We start from the raw sequence: 17,616 nt of genomic DNA, 5'->3' as shown, positions 1-17,616 counted from the left end.
CGTGAGCTCGATCTCTTGATGGTTTTCAAGAACAACTGCTCCCCCTGAATTGTCACTCGACTTAGGTAACCAAGTTCGTTTTTGCCTACCAGTTTTTGAAGATTCTGGTTTTACAGGTTGTGACACACTTGGTTCCTTTTGAACTGTTTTAACTTCAGATTTTAAAGCTTTTTCAACAGTTTTTATGTTCTTACGTCGTTGTTTAGTTTCTTGTTCTTTTACAGTTCGTTTATCATGTTTAGGTGAAACTGACCGACGTTGAGGGCGAACTGTTTCAGGTGGAGCTTTCTCAACAAATTTCTTCTTCGGAGCATTTGGGCAGTTTCTGATAATGTGCCCAATTTCTCCACATTTGAAACAAGTTCTCCTTTCAACAGACTTAGGAGAACTTGATCGACTACCAGATGTTGAACCTGTAGAACCTGAGGTACTTGCTCTTTCATCACACCCGTTTGTGTGTTGGGTGTAATTGTTATCACTGTTACGTTTCAAAATCTTGACTTGTTTCACAAAATCAGTGTTTGATTTGTTTTCAAAAGTCTCAATTTTATCTGTACCTTTTGATGCTACAAATTTAACATCTTTTCCTTTCTTCGTGTAACGAGCTCCTTTTGATTCAACCTTAGCCTTTAGCTTTGGAGCTCGTTGTTGTTGTTTACCCTTAGAAGCAGTAGGTTGTTGAGTGGTTGGAGATTTTTGATTTCCAAACCGTTTTCTAATCTCAGCCTTAGGAATTGGATCACATTGTGTTACCACAATTCCCGGAAGTGTTTTTCCCAAAAATTTGTTTGTGTTGTCTTCAAAGACTCTATCAATCAAAGATTGATTTACATTTTTAATTGGAAAAACTTGATCTGAGTAGATTTTATTATCTCCAACCAGTGTATACAACACATTACTGCTTTTAACAGTAGTCACACCTGTCTTATCAACTTTGACAGGATCAATCACTTGCTTCTTAAAAGATGGAACCTCAGGAGTATCAGGATCACAAAGGATGTGATTTTCTCGTGGAATATCTACTCCTTTCATCTTGCTAAGTGATTTATCCTGATCACTTACAGCCACTTCTGATTCATCATCCGATGTCTCATAGTCCTCGATAATTGGAGGACTTTGCTTCATGGATGATGAAGTTTCTTGTTCCTTAGAGGCTGTGTTTGAAGAATTTTCCGGTTTGAACCCAAGGCCAGTAGCAAACTCCTCAACATCAAGAGGAACATTGGGTTCATACCGAGGCATTTCTTCCTCATCAGGCATCTTGGTATAGTTGTTCATCAAGGGGGGCGGACATTTATTATACCCTATGCCTTTCTGATTTCCCTTTGGTTGTTGAACATCGATGATGTGATCAAGCACAAATTGGGAGTTAGAATAACTATCCAATTTCTGTTTGATCGCATCATGTTCGCATTGGGCAATGGCTAATTGCTTTTTAGTTTCTTCCACAATGTTAATATATTCATTTATACTCACTTGCTTGTGGTAAACTACTTTGTTAACCTCGGACACATCTTTCTTTAATGTTTCTATTACAGATTTAAATTCTTTTTCATTCCGAGTTAAAGCCATGTTTGCCTCTTTGCATTTCGACAATTCAATAACCAAATTCTGGTTATGACTATGAAGCTTTTCTGATTCAAGCTTCATATCAGCACATGATTTACACACAATAGGAGCAGGAGGTTCAGTATTTACCTGACTAGAAGAGGCTGAACCATTTGCCATAAAGGCAGTTTGAGAGGAAAAAGCTCCATCTTCAGAAAATAGCTTCTCCATTTCCTTTGATGCAGTAGCAGCCTTCCTAATCAGAATTGATTTCTGACATTTAAGCTCATCAGCTTCATTCAATAGATCCTGAATATCATCATCTCCTTCCTCCTTCTCTCCAGGCTCTGAGTGATTATCCCCAGAAACAGAGCCTTCTTCATCCGAACTTCCAGAATAACCAGAACTGTCATCACTTCCAGAAGACTCTTCTTTATCAACATGCTCGATGACCTTAGCATACAAAGCAGTTCCACTTCCCTGATCACCTTCACCAAACTGCACTGACCAGTCACATCCTTCATCAGCTTGAACAGCCAAAGCCCGATTGTGATTTGTAGTTCCAGACTGTCCCTGATTGTTATTCACTGCCACCATCCTCCGTTCACGGTTTTCTTGTTGGGCATTCACATTCGTCTGGTTTCTGAAAGGGTTGTGATTGCCGTGTTTTGTTGGTAGAGTGCACTCACGTTTGAAGTGCCCTTTATTACCACAGTTGAAGCATGTAACGGCATTGATATCAAATCCATACTTCGTATCTTTCTTTCCTTCTAACGAAGTTCTACCAGTACGAGCCATGAAGTCTTTGGCCCTTCTAACCGCACTTGCAAAAGCCCACTTGATATCCATCAACTCCATTTCTTCCTTGTCGATCTGTTGGTAGTCTTCATTGGTCATATTGATGTTTCCAAGCTGACCTGCTACCAAACCACAGTAAGCACTGACCATGGTATTAATAATTTCCATATGCTCCTTAGCAACTTCAATGCTAAGGTGTGAAAGATTTGAGTTGTCGACTCGGATTGTGTTAGGATTTTGGGGTTGAGGTTTAGGATTGCCTGCATAATGAGCCTGCTGTTGTTGAGGTTGTGGTTGTGGCTGTGTTGGGACAGGAATGTAAGACCTCGGATCAAATTGAGGTTGTGGTGGAGCAGCTGTTGATTGAGGAAATGGAAAGGAACTTGTGTTGGAGACAAATGCAGTCTGCAGTTTAGGTTGCTGGGCTGCAACTGCTCTAGCTAGAGCATCGAAACCCGGAAGATACATTTCTGTATTTTGAGGGGCGGGAGCTCTCCTGGCTTTCCTGATTTCTTCATCATTTTTGTGTTCCAGTTTCTGAATGAACTCATAGATGTTGACTTGATCTAGAGTTCCAGTATGCTTCAACAACTCAATGAAAGAGCTCCACTTTGGAGGTAAGGCGTCAGCAAACCTACTCACCATGTCTTGTTGAGTAGAGACAACTCCATAAGCACACATTTCACTAATCAAATGATAGAAACGTGTGGTCATATCATTCAGAGTCTCATTTTCCAAAAACTGAAAAGATTCAAACTCTTTCTTCAACAAATCATGCCGAGACTTTCGAGCAGCTGCATTGCCTTCTCCTCTAGCTACTAAACAATCCCACAATGCTTTCGTAGACTTGCAGTATGAGAACTGATGGTAGATGTCTTTATTGAGTGCTTGAGTAAGTGTGGCAAAGGCCTTTTTCTCCAATTCATAAGCCTTCTTGTCTTTTTCAAGCATATTGGCATAACCCTCAGAAGTAGACGCAGCAGTCTCCAGATTTTCATTGAATGCATTGATGAAACACGTCCAAAGATCGGTGCTTTGCCCTTGGACATACGTGTGAAAACGGTTTTTCCATGATGGAAACTCATTCATATGATTTAGCTTTGGTGGACGATTGTTACTGCCCGTTTCGCTTTCACTGATCAAAAGGTTTTGAATGCTTTGACTTTGATTGGATACCAAAGCCCACTGACTTGGACTGATTGATGGAGAAGGTAACATACTCTTTGCCCAATCTGCAGCAGTGACTAACTCTTGATTGGATCGTGAGTCCAAACTCCAATCCCATGGACTTGTACAGCTCATTTTGATCAAATATTAATTGAGAATCTACACAAGCACAAACTGTTAAGTGTACACAGACACAAATCGAAAGATACAAGACTTGTTCGAAAGATCAAGATTTGTTCGAAGGATCAACAGTGATCGAAAGATTACTGTTGAGTTTCGAGCAAAGTCTTCGAAAGATTCACAATGAAAGATCCTTATCTTTCGAGCAATTATCACGAAAGATTCACAATTCGAAAGATATTTATCTCTCGAATACTGATCTCGAAAGATTCACAATGAAAGATCCTTATCTTTCGAGATGAATCCTTATCTTTCGGACAACTAACTTTCGAGAAGATTCCCTGGTCCGAAGGATAGATCTTTGACTTCGAAGGATGGGTCGAAAGATGATTATCTTTCGAGCCTTCCTTGATCGAAAGATGGTCTTTCGATGTCGAAAGATATCTTTCGAGACCTTCTGACACACTGAAAAAGGTGACAGGTTGGTACGAAAGGTGATAGGTTGGTGTACCAACTTTCGGCAGAAAGGATGTTCTGCCAACAACTTTTCACCAACCTTTTGACTTTCAAACAAGATTTCCCAAAAAGGCAAATCTTATCCAACAAGTCCAGTCACCGGAGCACACCGGAAATATGGCCGGAAAAATCAAAGTCACTTAAAAACAAGTTTTCAAGTTACCCAACCCAACCTTGAACACTCCCGAAAGTTTAGAAACCGTTTTCCAGTTTAGAAAAGCAAGAAAAACCACCAAAACGGGTGCTAAACCAAGTGTCCAAACACACCAAACACTTGAACAAACTCGGTTTTAAACAAGATAAAGAGCCAAAGCTCTGATACCACTTGTAGGTCCCTTTCCGAAGGATGACGAACCTAAACCTTGTTATACAAACCTACTAGCGAGTGCGGAATCCAAGCTAGTAAGCAAACCGAGATGAAGCAAGTAGAGAAACAAACACACAAGAGTTCACCGATTAACACCACTGTATTAATACGTATGAAGGTTCCGGTTACAAGCACAATGTTTACAAATCTAACTTGCAAACTCTCACTATGTGTGTGTGTGTTTTGGACAGAATGCTCTCAGCTCTATCTTTCTGTCTCTGTGGGAGTGTCTTTCTTTTAGTGTCTAATGAACACAACACACTGCATGGGTATTTATACCCATACACAGCAGGTCTTGCTCGAAGGATTCGATAGATGGTCCGAAGGATCATCTTTCGAATGCGATGCTCTCGAAGGATCAGCAAGGACCTCGAAGGATGATCCTTCGAGGTCTATCAGTCGAAGCATATCTTTCGAAGTCATCGAAGGATATGAAACATCCTTCGATCCTCAACCTTCGAGACAGACACTTTACAACCAATATATGATTGTTTGGCCAAGTCAAACCAGGAGGACGGTTGACTTGGTCAACTTACAGGACTGACACAGACATCGTTTACATCGTGACCGAATACAGACAAAGTACAGACACAAGTGCACCAACACAACCCAGATTTGTTCATGTTTTATTTTTGTTGGAGACTCTTTCTTGCCATGGAGGAAACTCGTAGCGAGAAGTTCTATTTTTTGGCGGAAAAACCAACGGGCATGTCGTGGAAGAAACGGAAGAGCGAGAAGGCTTAGGGATTCCTTTGACGAACGAGGGACGGAACAACATGTGTTGTTGTCTTTGTTGGTGCTTGATATGTGAAGGGAGGCATATCTGACAGGGTGGAAAAACTATCTACAAAGAAGGGTTCAATCTGTTTTACATAAAGTAAAGAGAACAGTTGTTTGGATCAGCGGGTGTTCGGGGGCAGTATCGTTGGGAAAACGTTAATGCCAGGTGATCAGTTCAGTATGTTTCGGTGGTGGTAAACCTCATAACATTAGCAATTTTCAATCCAGGTAATATCAAGACTCTGTCCTTCCAAGTTCCAACCAAGGATAAGAAGGGAGTAACCGGTGTAGGTTGTTCTTTATGCAGAAGTATCCGATCGGAATTTGCGGGTAGACAGATGGAAGAAGATCCGTTAAAGCGGGGAGGCTTTGAATCTTGTCGTGTCAAGCAAGGAAAGAAGAAAACGGAAGAAGCAGGGAGCTTTTTTTTTCTTTGATAGGTGGTTAAGAACATGGATGTTCTGGTGACCCAGGAAGAGGGAGTTAAACTTGGTCAAAGGATTGAAGTTATCGATAACGATGCAGATGTGAAAGGTTAAAGATTAATATGGTTTCCCTTTTAAAAAGCTGATAGTTAGAGAGAAATATAAAACTAAAAATAAAGATAACTGAACATTAAATATTGACATCCTTCATCTCTAAATCTAAATATAAACTTTCTTAAAAACTCTTAAGCAGGTTCATAACTTAACCCCTTCTTAACAGGTCACATTCAGGTTAACCCATCTAATCGTGTTCATATTAACCTGTTTAATATAACAGATCATGTTAGCCATTCTAAAACCTGCGTTTTTTGTGTCGTATCCAAATCATTTCAAAAATTTCCACCCTTGTTCCAATCGTATTATCCTTTTCGTAACCTTATAGCATTTTATGGGGGAGAAAATTTCAAGAAAATACAAAAACATTTGAAAAATTAAAAAAAAATGTCTTTTCGTTCTGTCTTTTCGTTTAAAAAATTCAAAAAAAATAAAAAAAAACCTGAAAAATTCAAAAAATTCAAAAAATCAGAAAACCAAAACTGAGTTTCTTGGAAAAAGGAAGATGATGATATTCACTGGTCTGGTCGGTCAACGTGTTCAAAAATGTTAAAAAAATGTTAAGTATCTCTACTAACGATGTATCGGTAGGCTCACAGTCAAACTAAAATGTGCTGGATGATACAAACCTAACAGACTTCAAGTCAGCTGGGAACCATTCATTGGCATATGGTCTTGGTACCGAAATTTCGTTTGATAGATTGCCGAGGTTTTGAGATATTCGGTCTTTATGCTGCTTATCATCTGGGTATCATGGTTGTATCTTTTACCGAAAAATAACGGGGACGCAAGTCTAGATCTTCCATGATACCATACATACGTGTACATACTGCATACGACCTCAATAAGTGATCAACAATCACATGTCCCTCAAAATAAGTGATAAAATATCACATTTATCCGGGAGTCAAGTTCGTCTCTCTGCTGTACGAAAGTACTGACCTGTTCACGGACTTGCTCCTGTGCCCTCATGCATCGAAAATCAAGTTCCTCATCAATAAGTGATTCTATCACATAGGGCTTGTTTTTAAATCAAATAAGTGAGTATCTCACATCTTTATACGGTCAAATAGATGATAATCGGTATACTCACTGGTAAGATGAATTCTCGCGCATACCTTGATACGGGAATGTGTCGTGAGTGGATTCACATTGACTTGTAAGTATAATCCTTACCGTAAATTGTATCTCCTAATTGTGATTACGTTTGATAAGCTTGAGTTTATGTGGACAACAATACCGATAATCGAGGTAGTATACTTATCCGGGGTTTTAAACAGAAATCAAAATCATGTTGACTAAGACCGTAAGCTGGTATGATTCCTTATCCTTGAAACTCGCAAAAAGTTGCACTTGTACAGTTGTTTATTTCTTTCAACTACTTTTCGTTTAGTTTTCCGCGCTTTAAATTCGTTTTTAGTGTAGTTTGTAAGTTCGTTTTTGATTAAGCCAAAGTTGTTGCTTGGTGTTTTCTGCCGGAAGCCTGAAACCTACTTCATAAAATGTCTTTGCATTTGAAAACTCAAATAATGGAAATGTGTCAATCTGTTCTGTGTGCAAAAATTTTCATGCCTTAGTGTTTTGAAACATGTTGTCGACGAATCAAAAGTTTGGTCGACGAAACAGATTGGTATCGACGAAACAGCTTGGTCAAAAGTCAAAGTGTCAACAATTGGTCAAACCAGTTTGGTTATCGACGAAACAGTCCGTTTCGTCGAGGTTATGACGAAACGGAATGGCCCAATCTTTGTTTCGTCGTGGGCTAAGTTAACAAGCCCAAGTCCAAGCCCAACATTCTGTTTCGTCGAGGCCCATTTTCAGTTTCGTCGAGATGTCTGTTTCGCCGAAGGTGAGTCGGTGTATAAGGGTCCCAGTAGTCAGACTTGTGTTCATTTTTCAAACCACTTTATTGTTCATCTTCTCCAAACACTCTGCCATACCCTTTCACCATATCCATTCACCATCACTAAAAATCATATCATTTTACCTTCAAAACTCACAAAATTCAAAGGTATAAAAATATCCTGTTCATGCTTCGATCATTATGAACCGTATATTTTTTGTTTGAAACATCTGAAACCCTTGTTTTCTTAATGATTTCATGATTTAAGCTTGTATTTAGTATGGAATCTTATGAAATCAGATAGATTTAGGGTTTTATGCGTGTATATGTGCCTTGATTTGGGTTTGGGTTCTTGTAACAAAAACAGGGGATGTGGGTTTATTTGTTGTTTGACATGTTTCGGTGGGTTTCGGGTATAACTGATGTCGATGTTACATCTAAGATTGTTTCCTGTTTGTATTGGATGACATAAACATCATATTGTTGCCTTGTATGCTTATTGATCATCAGTTAAATGGTAAACCCCCAAAATCAATGAAACAGAGGAACCCTAACTATTCAAAAACCCCATTCATGGCGAATCAGACAGTCGGCGAAACAGGCCATCGACGAAACGGAATGGTCCGTTTCGTCAAGCCACTGGTCAACGAAACAAAGTGATTCGTTTCGTCGAGGAACTGATCGACGAAACGAAATGGTCAACGAAACGGAGCTGGTCAACTGTCAAATTCTGTTTCGTCGAACATAATTCTGTTTCATCGAATGATGTCTGTTTCGTCGTCCATGCCTTAGCAAATTTCACAGTTTGGTGTGTGTTCACAGTAGATGTGTTTTGATAGGTTAACTGCCAATTGGATACATGAACTTGTATCCATACATGTCTAAATGCATATGTGATATGATTGTTGCTTATTGTGGACATTTTCAATTTCAGATGGCACCGAAAGAAGGCAAACGGAAACCCGCAACAAAGAAGGAGAACAAGACGGAAGAGGAGATTATGTCTGAAAAGCGTCATAATCAAATCGCTTATCTGGATCCGGAAGAAAAGCTCGCTGAACTGAAAGATATCACGAAATGGATCAGGGAGTTGCGGATCAATTATGCTGTCACTTTCTCGATGCCGGTTTACAAGTCTCTTATCAAAGCGTTCTGGGATTCTGCAAGCGTTGTGCAAGTGGATGGAAAGGATGATATTAGGGGCCGTGTGAACGATTTAGATGTCATAGTCTCTCCCGGTATCCTGAACGAAGTGTTACAACTACAAGACCATCCGGACGCTCCAGATTCTATTCTAATCATGTGTACGCGAGGCTGCTTGTTACGGATGAAGTGTATAGGAGACATCTTCAGCACTCAAATCAACAAGGGTGATCTGCCGTTACGCTACAAGTTTCTGCTACATGTTCTCATTCAGTGCCTTAGCAATAGACGTGCCGGATATGACATGGCTGGCAACGATCTAGTTGGTTTTATGGTGGCGTTAGTGCTAAACAAACCGTTTAGCATCTCAAAGTACATTTTCGCCAATATGAAGGAAAATATGACGAGGACTGGGAGTAGAATAACCGGGAACAAGTTCTGGATGTATCCACGGTTTCTTCAAATGATTATGAATATTCAACATCCTGGTCTTCCTAAAGCCGACAACGATATTCTGAAGATAGAAGCGATGAACTTCAATTCATTTAGGATAATCAAGAATCTTGCGCACAAAAGATACAAAGAAAGCGATCCTCCAAGAAAGTTGATCGGTGCGCTAGGAAATACTGCCTACGTTGCTCCTGAAGAAAATAAATGGCGTCACAATGACAGCCAATCAGATGACGAAGACCCAGAGTTGAAAAGAAGAATGAGTGAAAAGTTTGGTCCAGATCCGGTTGATTCGGACATGTCGGAGAGTGATGATGAAGGTGATGATGGTGGCGATACAGGTGCCGTTGGTGCATCTAGTGTTGGTACAACTGGTGGAACATCAGCAGGTGGTACATCAGCAGGTGGTACATCAGCAGGTGGTACATCAGCAGGTGGTACATCAGCAGGTGGTACATCAGCAGGTGGTACATCAGCAGGTGATACATCAGCAGGTGGCGATGACGAGGCTGATTCTGATGATGATCATCTAATCGAGCCTGGATACGAAATGTATCTCGATGAACGTGGTGTTAAGAGATACAGGAAGATTCGACAGGAAGATGATCCAGAATACGTTCCTCCTGATTCTGAAGCGGAACGTTCAAAGAAAAGGAAAGCTGAGAAAGCTGCTGAACATCAGAAGAAGAAAGCTAGAAAATACTTGAGAACCCCGGCTCGGCAATCTGTTCCTCAAGAGCCTCCTGTGGTATCTTCAGCGGCTGAAACTCCAACAATAACCCCCCAGGCTGTTCCTCAAAGATCAATGGCTGAAGCAATTAGAGCAACTACCTCTCAGCCTAGTGATGAGCGTCAAAGGTTATTCTCGGAAATGTCTCAAGACGAGAAAAATAACTTCATATTCGCTCAACTTGAAGCAGCGGCAGATCGTATTCAGAGACAGACTGATTTCATTAGGATCACGAAAAATGATCAGATCAGTCATCAAGTGGATATAGATAAGTTGAAGTCCACTGTTGGTGAACAACAAGCCTTAATACAACACCAACAAGCTGAGATTGATCAACTTAAAGCTGAAAACGTCCGTTTGAAAGCTGCAGATGAAGAGAGGGAGAGGAGCAGTTCTATTCTTCAAAAGTTGGCTGAAGATCTTAAAGGAAGATGTGACGTCATGAAAGAATGGTACGACTCACGAAATACAACGATACTTGAAGGAGCTAAGAAGATAAATGTTGGTTATGAGTTTCTTCGAAGTCGGGTTGCTACTCTGTGGGATGATAGATGTAAGCAACAAGAAATCTTGAAGAAAAGAGATGATGATCCTGAAGATCAAGGGAATCCTGATCCTTCTACTACATCACAGCAGCCGACAGCAGCTACATCTTCTGCAATTGTTGTTGTTCAGCCGCCAACAATCGAATCTACTCAAGGAACCTCTTCTGGAACAGCAGATTAAAGGTACATCTTATGTTCCTAGCAGTGCTGATCTTGCATTGTAGGTTATTCATCCATGGTGAATTACTTGAAGAAGGTGAAATTGTCGAGGATCTCTCACATCAGCAATTGATTACTTTAAAGGCAATGAGAGATATTGATGACGATGAGATTGAGAAGATGCCTAGTGAGCCGGAATCTTCTAATGTTGAAAACATTGAAGAAATTATCTTCGAGGGAAATGTGAAGAAGTCTTCGTATGTTCGACAAGACGGGACTGAATTCGCCCCTTTTGATGAAGATTGGTTAAAGGAAAATGTGGAAGACATTGATGAGCATCTGAAGAACCGTGATACATCAGAAAATGCCACAGATGCATTCTCCGCGTGGCGCCAACGATTCTTGTCAAAGGTTTCCAAGCCCGTGCCAGAGGCTACTCAAGTTGACTACTTACGGTTTGAGAAAGCGAAGCCTAGTGGGCGAATCCTCTGTTGGATGTTTGTGAAGGAAATACATTGCGTTGCCATTAAGCGGGAATTTGGAATCCAGTACTTTCGGTCGTTGCTGAGCATTCTATCTTTGCCATTTTATGATGTGGCTGCATTAACAAAGATTGAGATCATAAATCGCTCAAAGTATGATGGTGCGACTTTATTCGAGCGACTGATAAAGTTGAACAAGAAGTCTGGCTGGAAAGACAAGTCATAAAAGCCTCAGTTCCCCATCTATCAACAAATCAAGTTTACTCTTGATTCGGCAACCAACACTGGCAGATACAAGCTTGTTTATGAGCCAGCGAAAGTGGTGGATAAGGTACCCTTGATGCCAATGAAGCAAGACTTTCTAGGAGAATTGCGATTATGGTGTTATGATTCCGACACACACGAGGCAGTGTTCGTTTTTAATGGCGATCAAGAAAATTTCAGGATGTTGGATCCGATGTGGATCGTTAACATGTCAGCATCCGACATTAACAAGTTATACCGGCATGACATTTTATATGAAGACAAGGACACGCATCAGGCGTTGAAATTCCAGTGCGTCGCTTGTTTCTGCTACTACCGGGGAATACATGCGGGCAGTTCGTGGTCCGAACGACACTGAAGAAAGAAGATTTGAAGACCGAAGACGAGTAACAGACAAGGGGGAGTTTGTTGATGCACTTTTGTGTCTGTCACTAGTCTTGTAATTACGATGTATTTTGTACGGTCTTTTGTCGTTTATCGAGTCTGTATTTGCCGTCGACCAAGTCGGATATCCTCCTATCCGCTTTTGTCCAACTTGTTTGTCTCCTTTTGGTATGTAATGATAACACGAATGATGCATGTTGCATAAAGGGTATTTCTGTCATTTGCAGGTGTGTTTTTGTTGTCTGCTGTTTGCTATCTGTTTGCAGCAAACATCTCACAACTTGCAGCCTTCGACGAAACAGGATGTTTCATCGAACACTTGATGACTAAACAAGTCTTTGGACAATTGTGTGTGTTTCGTCATGATCAGCGATGAAACAGACCTGTTCCGCCGTCTGATTGGGCTTCCTTTGGCCCAATGTTTGGCCCATTGTGTTTCGTCGGCCCACCTTGTGTTTCGTTGATTACTATCGCCCAGGTTGCTATATATAGACACATTCTGTTTCGTTTAGAGTTAGAGATGAGAGCATACCCAAAAAGTCATTCTGTCTAGACTGTGTTCGTATCAGTTGGAATTCTCATCCAGTTTAATCAATCGAGTGTGTTTCATTGGTTAAACCATTGTTGTTACTGCTTTGTATGTTTGATTTGGCTTAGTTACGTGGATTCCGCACACGTAACTTTGTTTGTTATAAACAAGGATTTGGTTGTGTAAATCGATCCTCCGATTTCGGGACCTACAAAATTACATTTCAATTTAATAATAAAACGCTTTGTCTACTTATAAGTTCCTTAAAAAAAAGATCGAACCGTCAAATCGGAAAAATTGGTGAATGCCAAACATGTGTCTACTATTGAATTCCACCTGAGTAGTCAATAGGAATGTCCAATGCCAAAGTCACGTCACTGAATGGGTAAGGATACGTATACACGTTACACCATGATTGTTAATCGGAATGCAAGATCCAAAAAATATCTTTCCGTATTCCATGTGTGTTAAAATTAGATGTATAGAAGAATTTATATCTACAATACATAAGTTATGTATAATCGGATAAGATGTATTTACGGATACGAGTAATAAATGTTTATATACATGCAAATTTAAACAACACTGATAGGGCATGGCAGAAATTTTATCCAAGTCCTGTTGAATGGATCTGCCTTCTATGACGATAGTTACGTGTGACAACATTGATATCTATCACCGAAAGTAGCTTGCTAAACTTCTTGGCCGGCTTAGAAGGTTTAACAATTTTAGGGCCTGGTTGTTACTAAATTTGTCACATCGCACATGGTTTGATCTCGAGAATCATTTGTTCTAATTTGTTCTAATGGCATACAACACTAACAGACGGCAGAACACATTGAAGTTCCGATCAATAGAACAATATTTGTCCATTGCAAACGTCCATGGGCGGCAAGCAATGTATCAATCCAACAAATTAAGAGCACGCAAATTTTAGGATTCTAAAATAATTCTTAACCATTGAATGCCGTTAGATTTCTTAAAAAAATCTCTTAAGCCTTATGGTTATAGCATATACTTTTTTTGAACAACGACTATTTTATTAGATCATAAAATAGAACAACGGGCCAGTAAGGAACTAAGAGTCCCAAAAAAGAAAACGACAACATTACATAACAATATCTCGAACATTAAAGTCGCATCATCTCTCCCAAACTAAATCACCAAAAGCCGCTATGTCCTTAATCAGTTAATCCATAGGAACGTATCTTCTCTTATCACATCCACCACTCGCGGAACCGAAAACGGGATGCCTTCAAAAACTCTATCGTTACGAGCCTTCCAAATTCTCCAAACCATACACCACAGTCTCCAACACTTTTTTCCATTTTATAACATATACTTGTAGGATATTTCTAAATTGCATGTTTTAATCTTCAACATTTCCTTAAATATTCTGAAGAGTAATATTTGGGCTGAATATTCAAGCCTAGCCCAATGTCAGATCTCAGATGGTTAAGATTGTATATAAATAGTGTGCATGCTCAACCACCAATCCCTACACAGTCTCGTAATTCTCGCCGCAGCAGAAGCCATCAAACTCTACTACAATCTCGCCCTAAATACTCTCTACGTTACCATCACATCTCAGGTATATATTCTTTCATTATTTCACTTTTTATCATTCTGTACAATTATAATACAAATGTATATGATGTAATTCAGGGTTTGATCGTATCTGATTAAAACGTAGGGATTTTTATCAACCTGTACAATTACATTTTTTTTTTAAACTTCAATTTCATATATATATATATATATATGGTGTTGGATCGATCATCAATAGCATTAAAACCTTAATCAAACATTCAAGAGCGCAAATTTAGGGTTTCATATACTCCATATATGTTTATTTTATTTATTTCTCAACGGAGTATGTATTTTTTTTATTTGGTTTGTAATTTTATGGATTCTTTGAATAGATCTATCAATCAGCAATGTAGTTTACAGCAGCAATGAGGATCGCGTTAGTTATGTCTATCAAATCCCTGAGATGTTTTTTTACAACTGTGTTTTTTTGTGAATTGTGATTGGTCTAATGTAGACAAAACATGCAAATGATTTTAAAGTTTTCATATAAAAACAGATTTTAATAATGTTAGCTGTAACTTATGTTTAGAAAGATTTTTTTTAAGGATGGGAAAGTCTGGGACTTTTAAACGTGTCCAGGGCTAAAATAAATGTATATTTGTTCTAAAACTTTGGAGTGTTGAATTTGTATTGTTCGCTAATCAAAATAAAAGGGTGACGCTAAACGTATTCCTCATGTTTGCTAAACTAGGACTGCAAGCAAATTGAATGTTTAGCGAACAATTCTTTAACTGTTTAGTGGGAATGCGTTTGTGTTCGTTAACATAAACGAACTAGTTAATGCATTCGTTTAGTCAAATGAATGGACGTTAATAGACGCCGCGTTCGTTCATAATGTTGTTCACGAACGTTCGATAACATATTCGTTTGTGTTCGAAAGTTTATTAGGGTTTTTAATTTTTATATTTAATTTGAATACTTTAAAATTCTCCCTAATAAATTATTTAATAAATACTAGTGTGTTGTATATTTCATACGGTAATACATCTTATCCTTGACGAACGGAAATGAACCGAAAGTCTCGTTCAGTAAGTGTTCATAAACACATTTAGTTCCTTAACGAATAAATCTATAGGGGATGGGGTACGTCTAGCCCACCCTTCTTTTATAAAATTTGAATTTGGCTTCTCTGAGATAGTGAAATCCTCACTATTTACTATTAATCTTGTGACTATTTTAGTCTAAGTTTTATCCTAATTAGGAGGTTCAAAAGAATGTTTTTGCAATCTAATTCACTTCTATAAATTGAAACAACAATCTTGTTGAGTTGATTCTTGATCTTTCAGTATTTTTTTATTAACTTTGCAACTCACCATCAGTATCTAAATCTAGTCTTTCTAAACTGTCTACTTTTAGCCAATGGCACCAGCGCGCATGTTTGCTAAGGATAACAGTGAAGGCGTGGTTGATAACGTTGTCACTAATTTGGCTAAGGATAACAGTGAAGGCGTGGTTGATAACGTTGTCACTAATTTGGCTAAGGATAACAGTGAAGGCGTGGTTGATAACGTTGTCGCTAATTTTGCTAAGGATAACAGTGAAGGCGTGGTTGATAACGTTGTCGCTAATTTTGCTAAGGATAACAGTGAAGGCGTGGTTAATAACGTTGTCACTAATGTTGAAGATAGTATGTGTAGCATTGAACCAACTACCCTGTCGCAAGCTAGAAAGTATGTTCAGGATTCTCAAGTTTGTTTTTTATAGTATGTTAAACATGATTTTCTTCTTTTCTATTATTTTAGCAGCAAATCCCTGTTGGAGGGGCGACAATTCTTTCATTCTCGTACATTTCAGGTATTTCTTTTAGTTATTAAGTTAACAACTCACCATCAGTATCTAAATCTCTTGTCTGGTTTAGCCAATGTCATCAGAGTACTTGTTTGGTGACGAAGACAGTGACGACGAGGTTGATGATGAGATTACTGAACTTGAAGAAAAAAGAGTAGGTTCTAGTAACAAATAATAACATTGACAGGCATGCGATAGATAATAAATAACTAACCTTTTCTTGAATTGAATTCAGAGGCTGGATAGGTTTGTGGATGCTACCCAACATGAGAAGCGATTGATGCTTCTCTGGAACTCATTTAAGAGAAAGCAAAGGTAATTCAGTTCTCTACTTTTATATGTTTTTTATGATTTAACCTCGGATTAACTTAACTTGAGCATTGTTTATTTGTGGTGGTGTTAGGGTGGTGGCAGACGGACACATTCCGTGGGCTTGTGAGGCGTTTTCAACCCTGCATAGACAAGACTTTCTCCAGAGTCCAGAATTGCGCATGTATGCATCCAAACCCTTCTTATCACCATGCAAATAGATTTAAAAAAAATGTTACACAAAAATTAATTAATATATGTTATTAAATTAAAAACGAAGTTGTGAATCGGCTGCAGGTGTTGGAACGTATTCATGGTTAAGCTATGGAAGATTGGTCTTCTCGATGCAAACACGATGAACAACTGTGGATCCATACTTGGCCAAAATTCTGAAAAGAAAAACTGATTGAAGGTTTTGTTGTTGTGTTAAGATGTAGGTCTCAAGAAAACATTATAAGTTGTTTCTAATTCACTTAGGTTTGTTCTTGCAGTCAGTCAGATTTTGATGTTTGTTGTATAAGACAATCTTCCCATTCAGTTCCGAATTTATCTTCAAATAATCTCAGCTGATGTAGCCTTGTTCCATTACTGACAGATAAAAGCCCTTTACATATATAGGAAACTTTTGATTTGGAAATACAAAACTAAAATCTGTTTTTAAGTTACAAGGAATAAACTGAATTCTATGAAAGTTTTGTCAAAACAAATCATGAATCCTTGATTTTTACATATGTGATTTTGTACCAAAATATATAAATGGGATTAGTTTATAATTAAGAGGATAAAGGTTATAAGTTGGGGTAGGTAGATGTAAGAAGTAAAGTATTTTTTACATATGTGATTTTGTACCAAAATATACTTTAACCCAAATTAGGACCGTTAGGTATTCATTTATTCAAAATAAAGTAAGAATGTTGATTTATAAAATGAAATGCTAGAGGTGGTATATCTATTAGGGATCACAACGGACGTTAAGCAGACAGGAAACTCGAAACATCCAAGACACGCATTCGCATATGGAACTAGTTTTAAAAAGTGAAAGTTTGGGATATGTATGATACAAGGGGTTACTTGCTTGACTATCAAAACCTGTTTAGCCCCATGAAACTAGATATATATGTTAATAAATTATAATATCAGAATAATGGTATATCTATTATTCTCGTACAACAAGTCAACAGAAGGTTGATTTACAAAATAAAGAATGGGTTTTTTAATTTTCTTGGAACTGACTTAAAAGGCAAGCAGGAGGGTTTTTTTGGAAGTGTAGAGTAAAACAAAAAAGTGTTTTGTTTGGGGGCTGCACAGCTGGAATTATGGGACCATAAATGGTGGAACCAGGTTCCAGTGTTTCGGACTAATTTCGGGTTTAGTTTGAAGTTATTTTTCAGGCGATGAATAGTTAATTCACAGCAGTTCAGTGGCGAAGCAGTGATGGTGAGGGAGGTTCAATCCAGATTTGTTCGTGTTTTATTTTTGTCGGAGAAGCTTTCTCGCCAAGGAGGAAACTCGTAGCGAGAAGTTCGATTTTTTGACGGAAAAACATGTTGGAAATTTGTGGAAAA

The 17,616-nt window shown here is 38.7% G+C and overlaps 1 protein-coding gene across 1 annotated transcript; it reads left to right on the top strand.

The window, feature by feature from the left end:
- Nucleotides 1-15,555: 15,555 nt before the first annotated feature.
- LOC118486786 (polycomb group protein EMBRYONIC FLOWER 2-like) lies at nucleotides 15,556-16,593 on the top strand. The gene is made up of 6 exons (XM_035983554.1): nucleotides 15,556-15,624; nucleotides 15,697-15,748; nucleotides 15,813-15,896; nucleotides 15,978-16,057; nucleotides 16,146-16,235; nucleotides 16,349-16,593. Exons 1-6 carry the CDS (start codon nucleotides 15,584-15,586, stop codon nucleotides 16,455-16,457), a joined length of 456 nt encoding a protein of 151 aa, XP_035839447.1. The 5' UTR covers nucleotides 15,556-15,583; the 3' UTR covers nucleotides 16,458-16,593.
- The last annotated feature ends 1,023 nt before the right edge of the window (nucleotides 16,594-17,616 follow it).

The sequence above is a fragment of the Helianthus annuus genome, chromosome 14 (genome assembly GCF_002127325.2).
Source record: "Helianthus annuus cultivar XRQ/B chromosome 14, HanXRQr2.0-SUNRISE, whole genome shotgun sequence".
In the NCBI taxonomy this organism is placed as follows: Eukaryota; Viridiplantae; Streptophyta; class Magnoliopsida; order Asterales; family Asteraceae; genus Helianthus; species Helianthus annuus.
Note: the sequence above shows the minus strand (reverse complement) of the source record. Positions and strands in the feature narration are given on the sequence as shown.

What these genes read in the sequence shown, in the direction of transcription:
- LOC118486786 (XM_035983554.1), top strand. Translation starts at nt 15,584, where the DNA reads ATGTGTAGCATTGAACCAACTACCCTGTCGCAAGCTAGAAA. An exon ending in ACCCTGTCGCAAGCTAGAAA is followed by an intron (nt 15,625 to 15,696) that starts GTATGTTCAGGA and finishes CTATTATTTTAG; the next exon opens with CAGCAAATCCCTGTTGGAGG. An exon ending in CAGAGTCCAGAATTGCGCAT is followed by an intron (nt 16,236 to 16,348) that starts GTATGCATCCAA and finishes AATCGGCTGCAG; the next exon opens with GTGTTGGAACGTATTCATGG.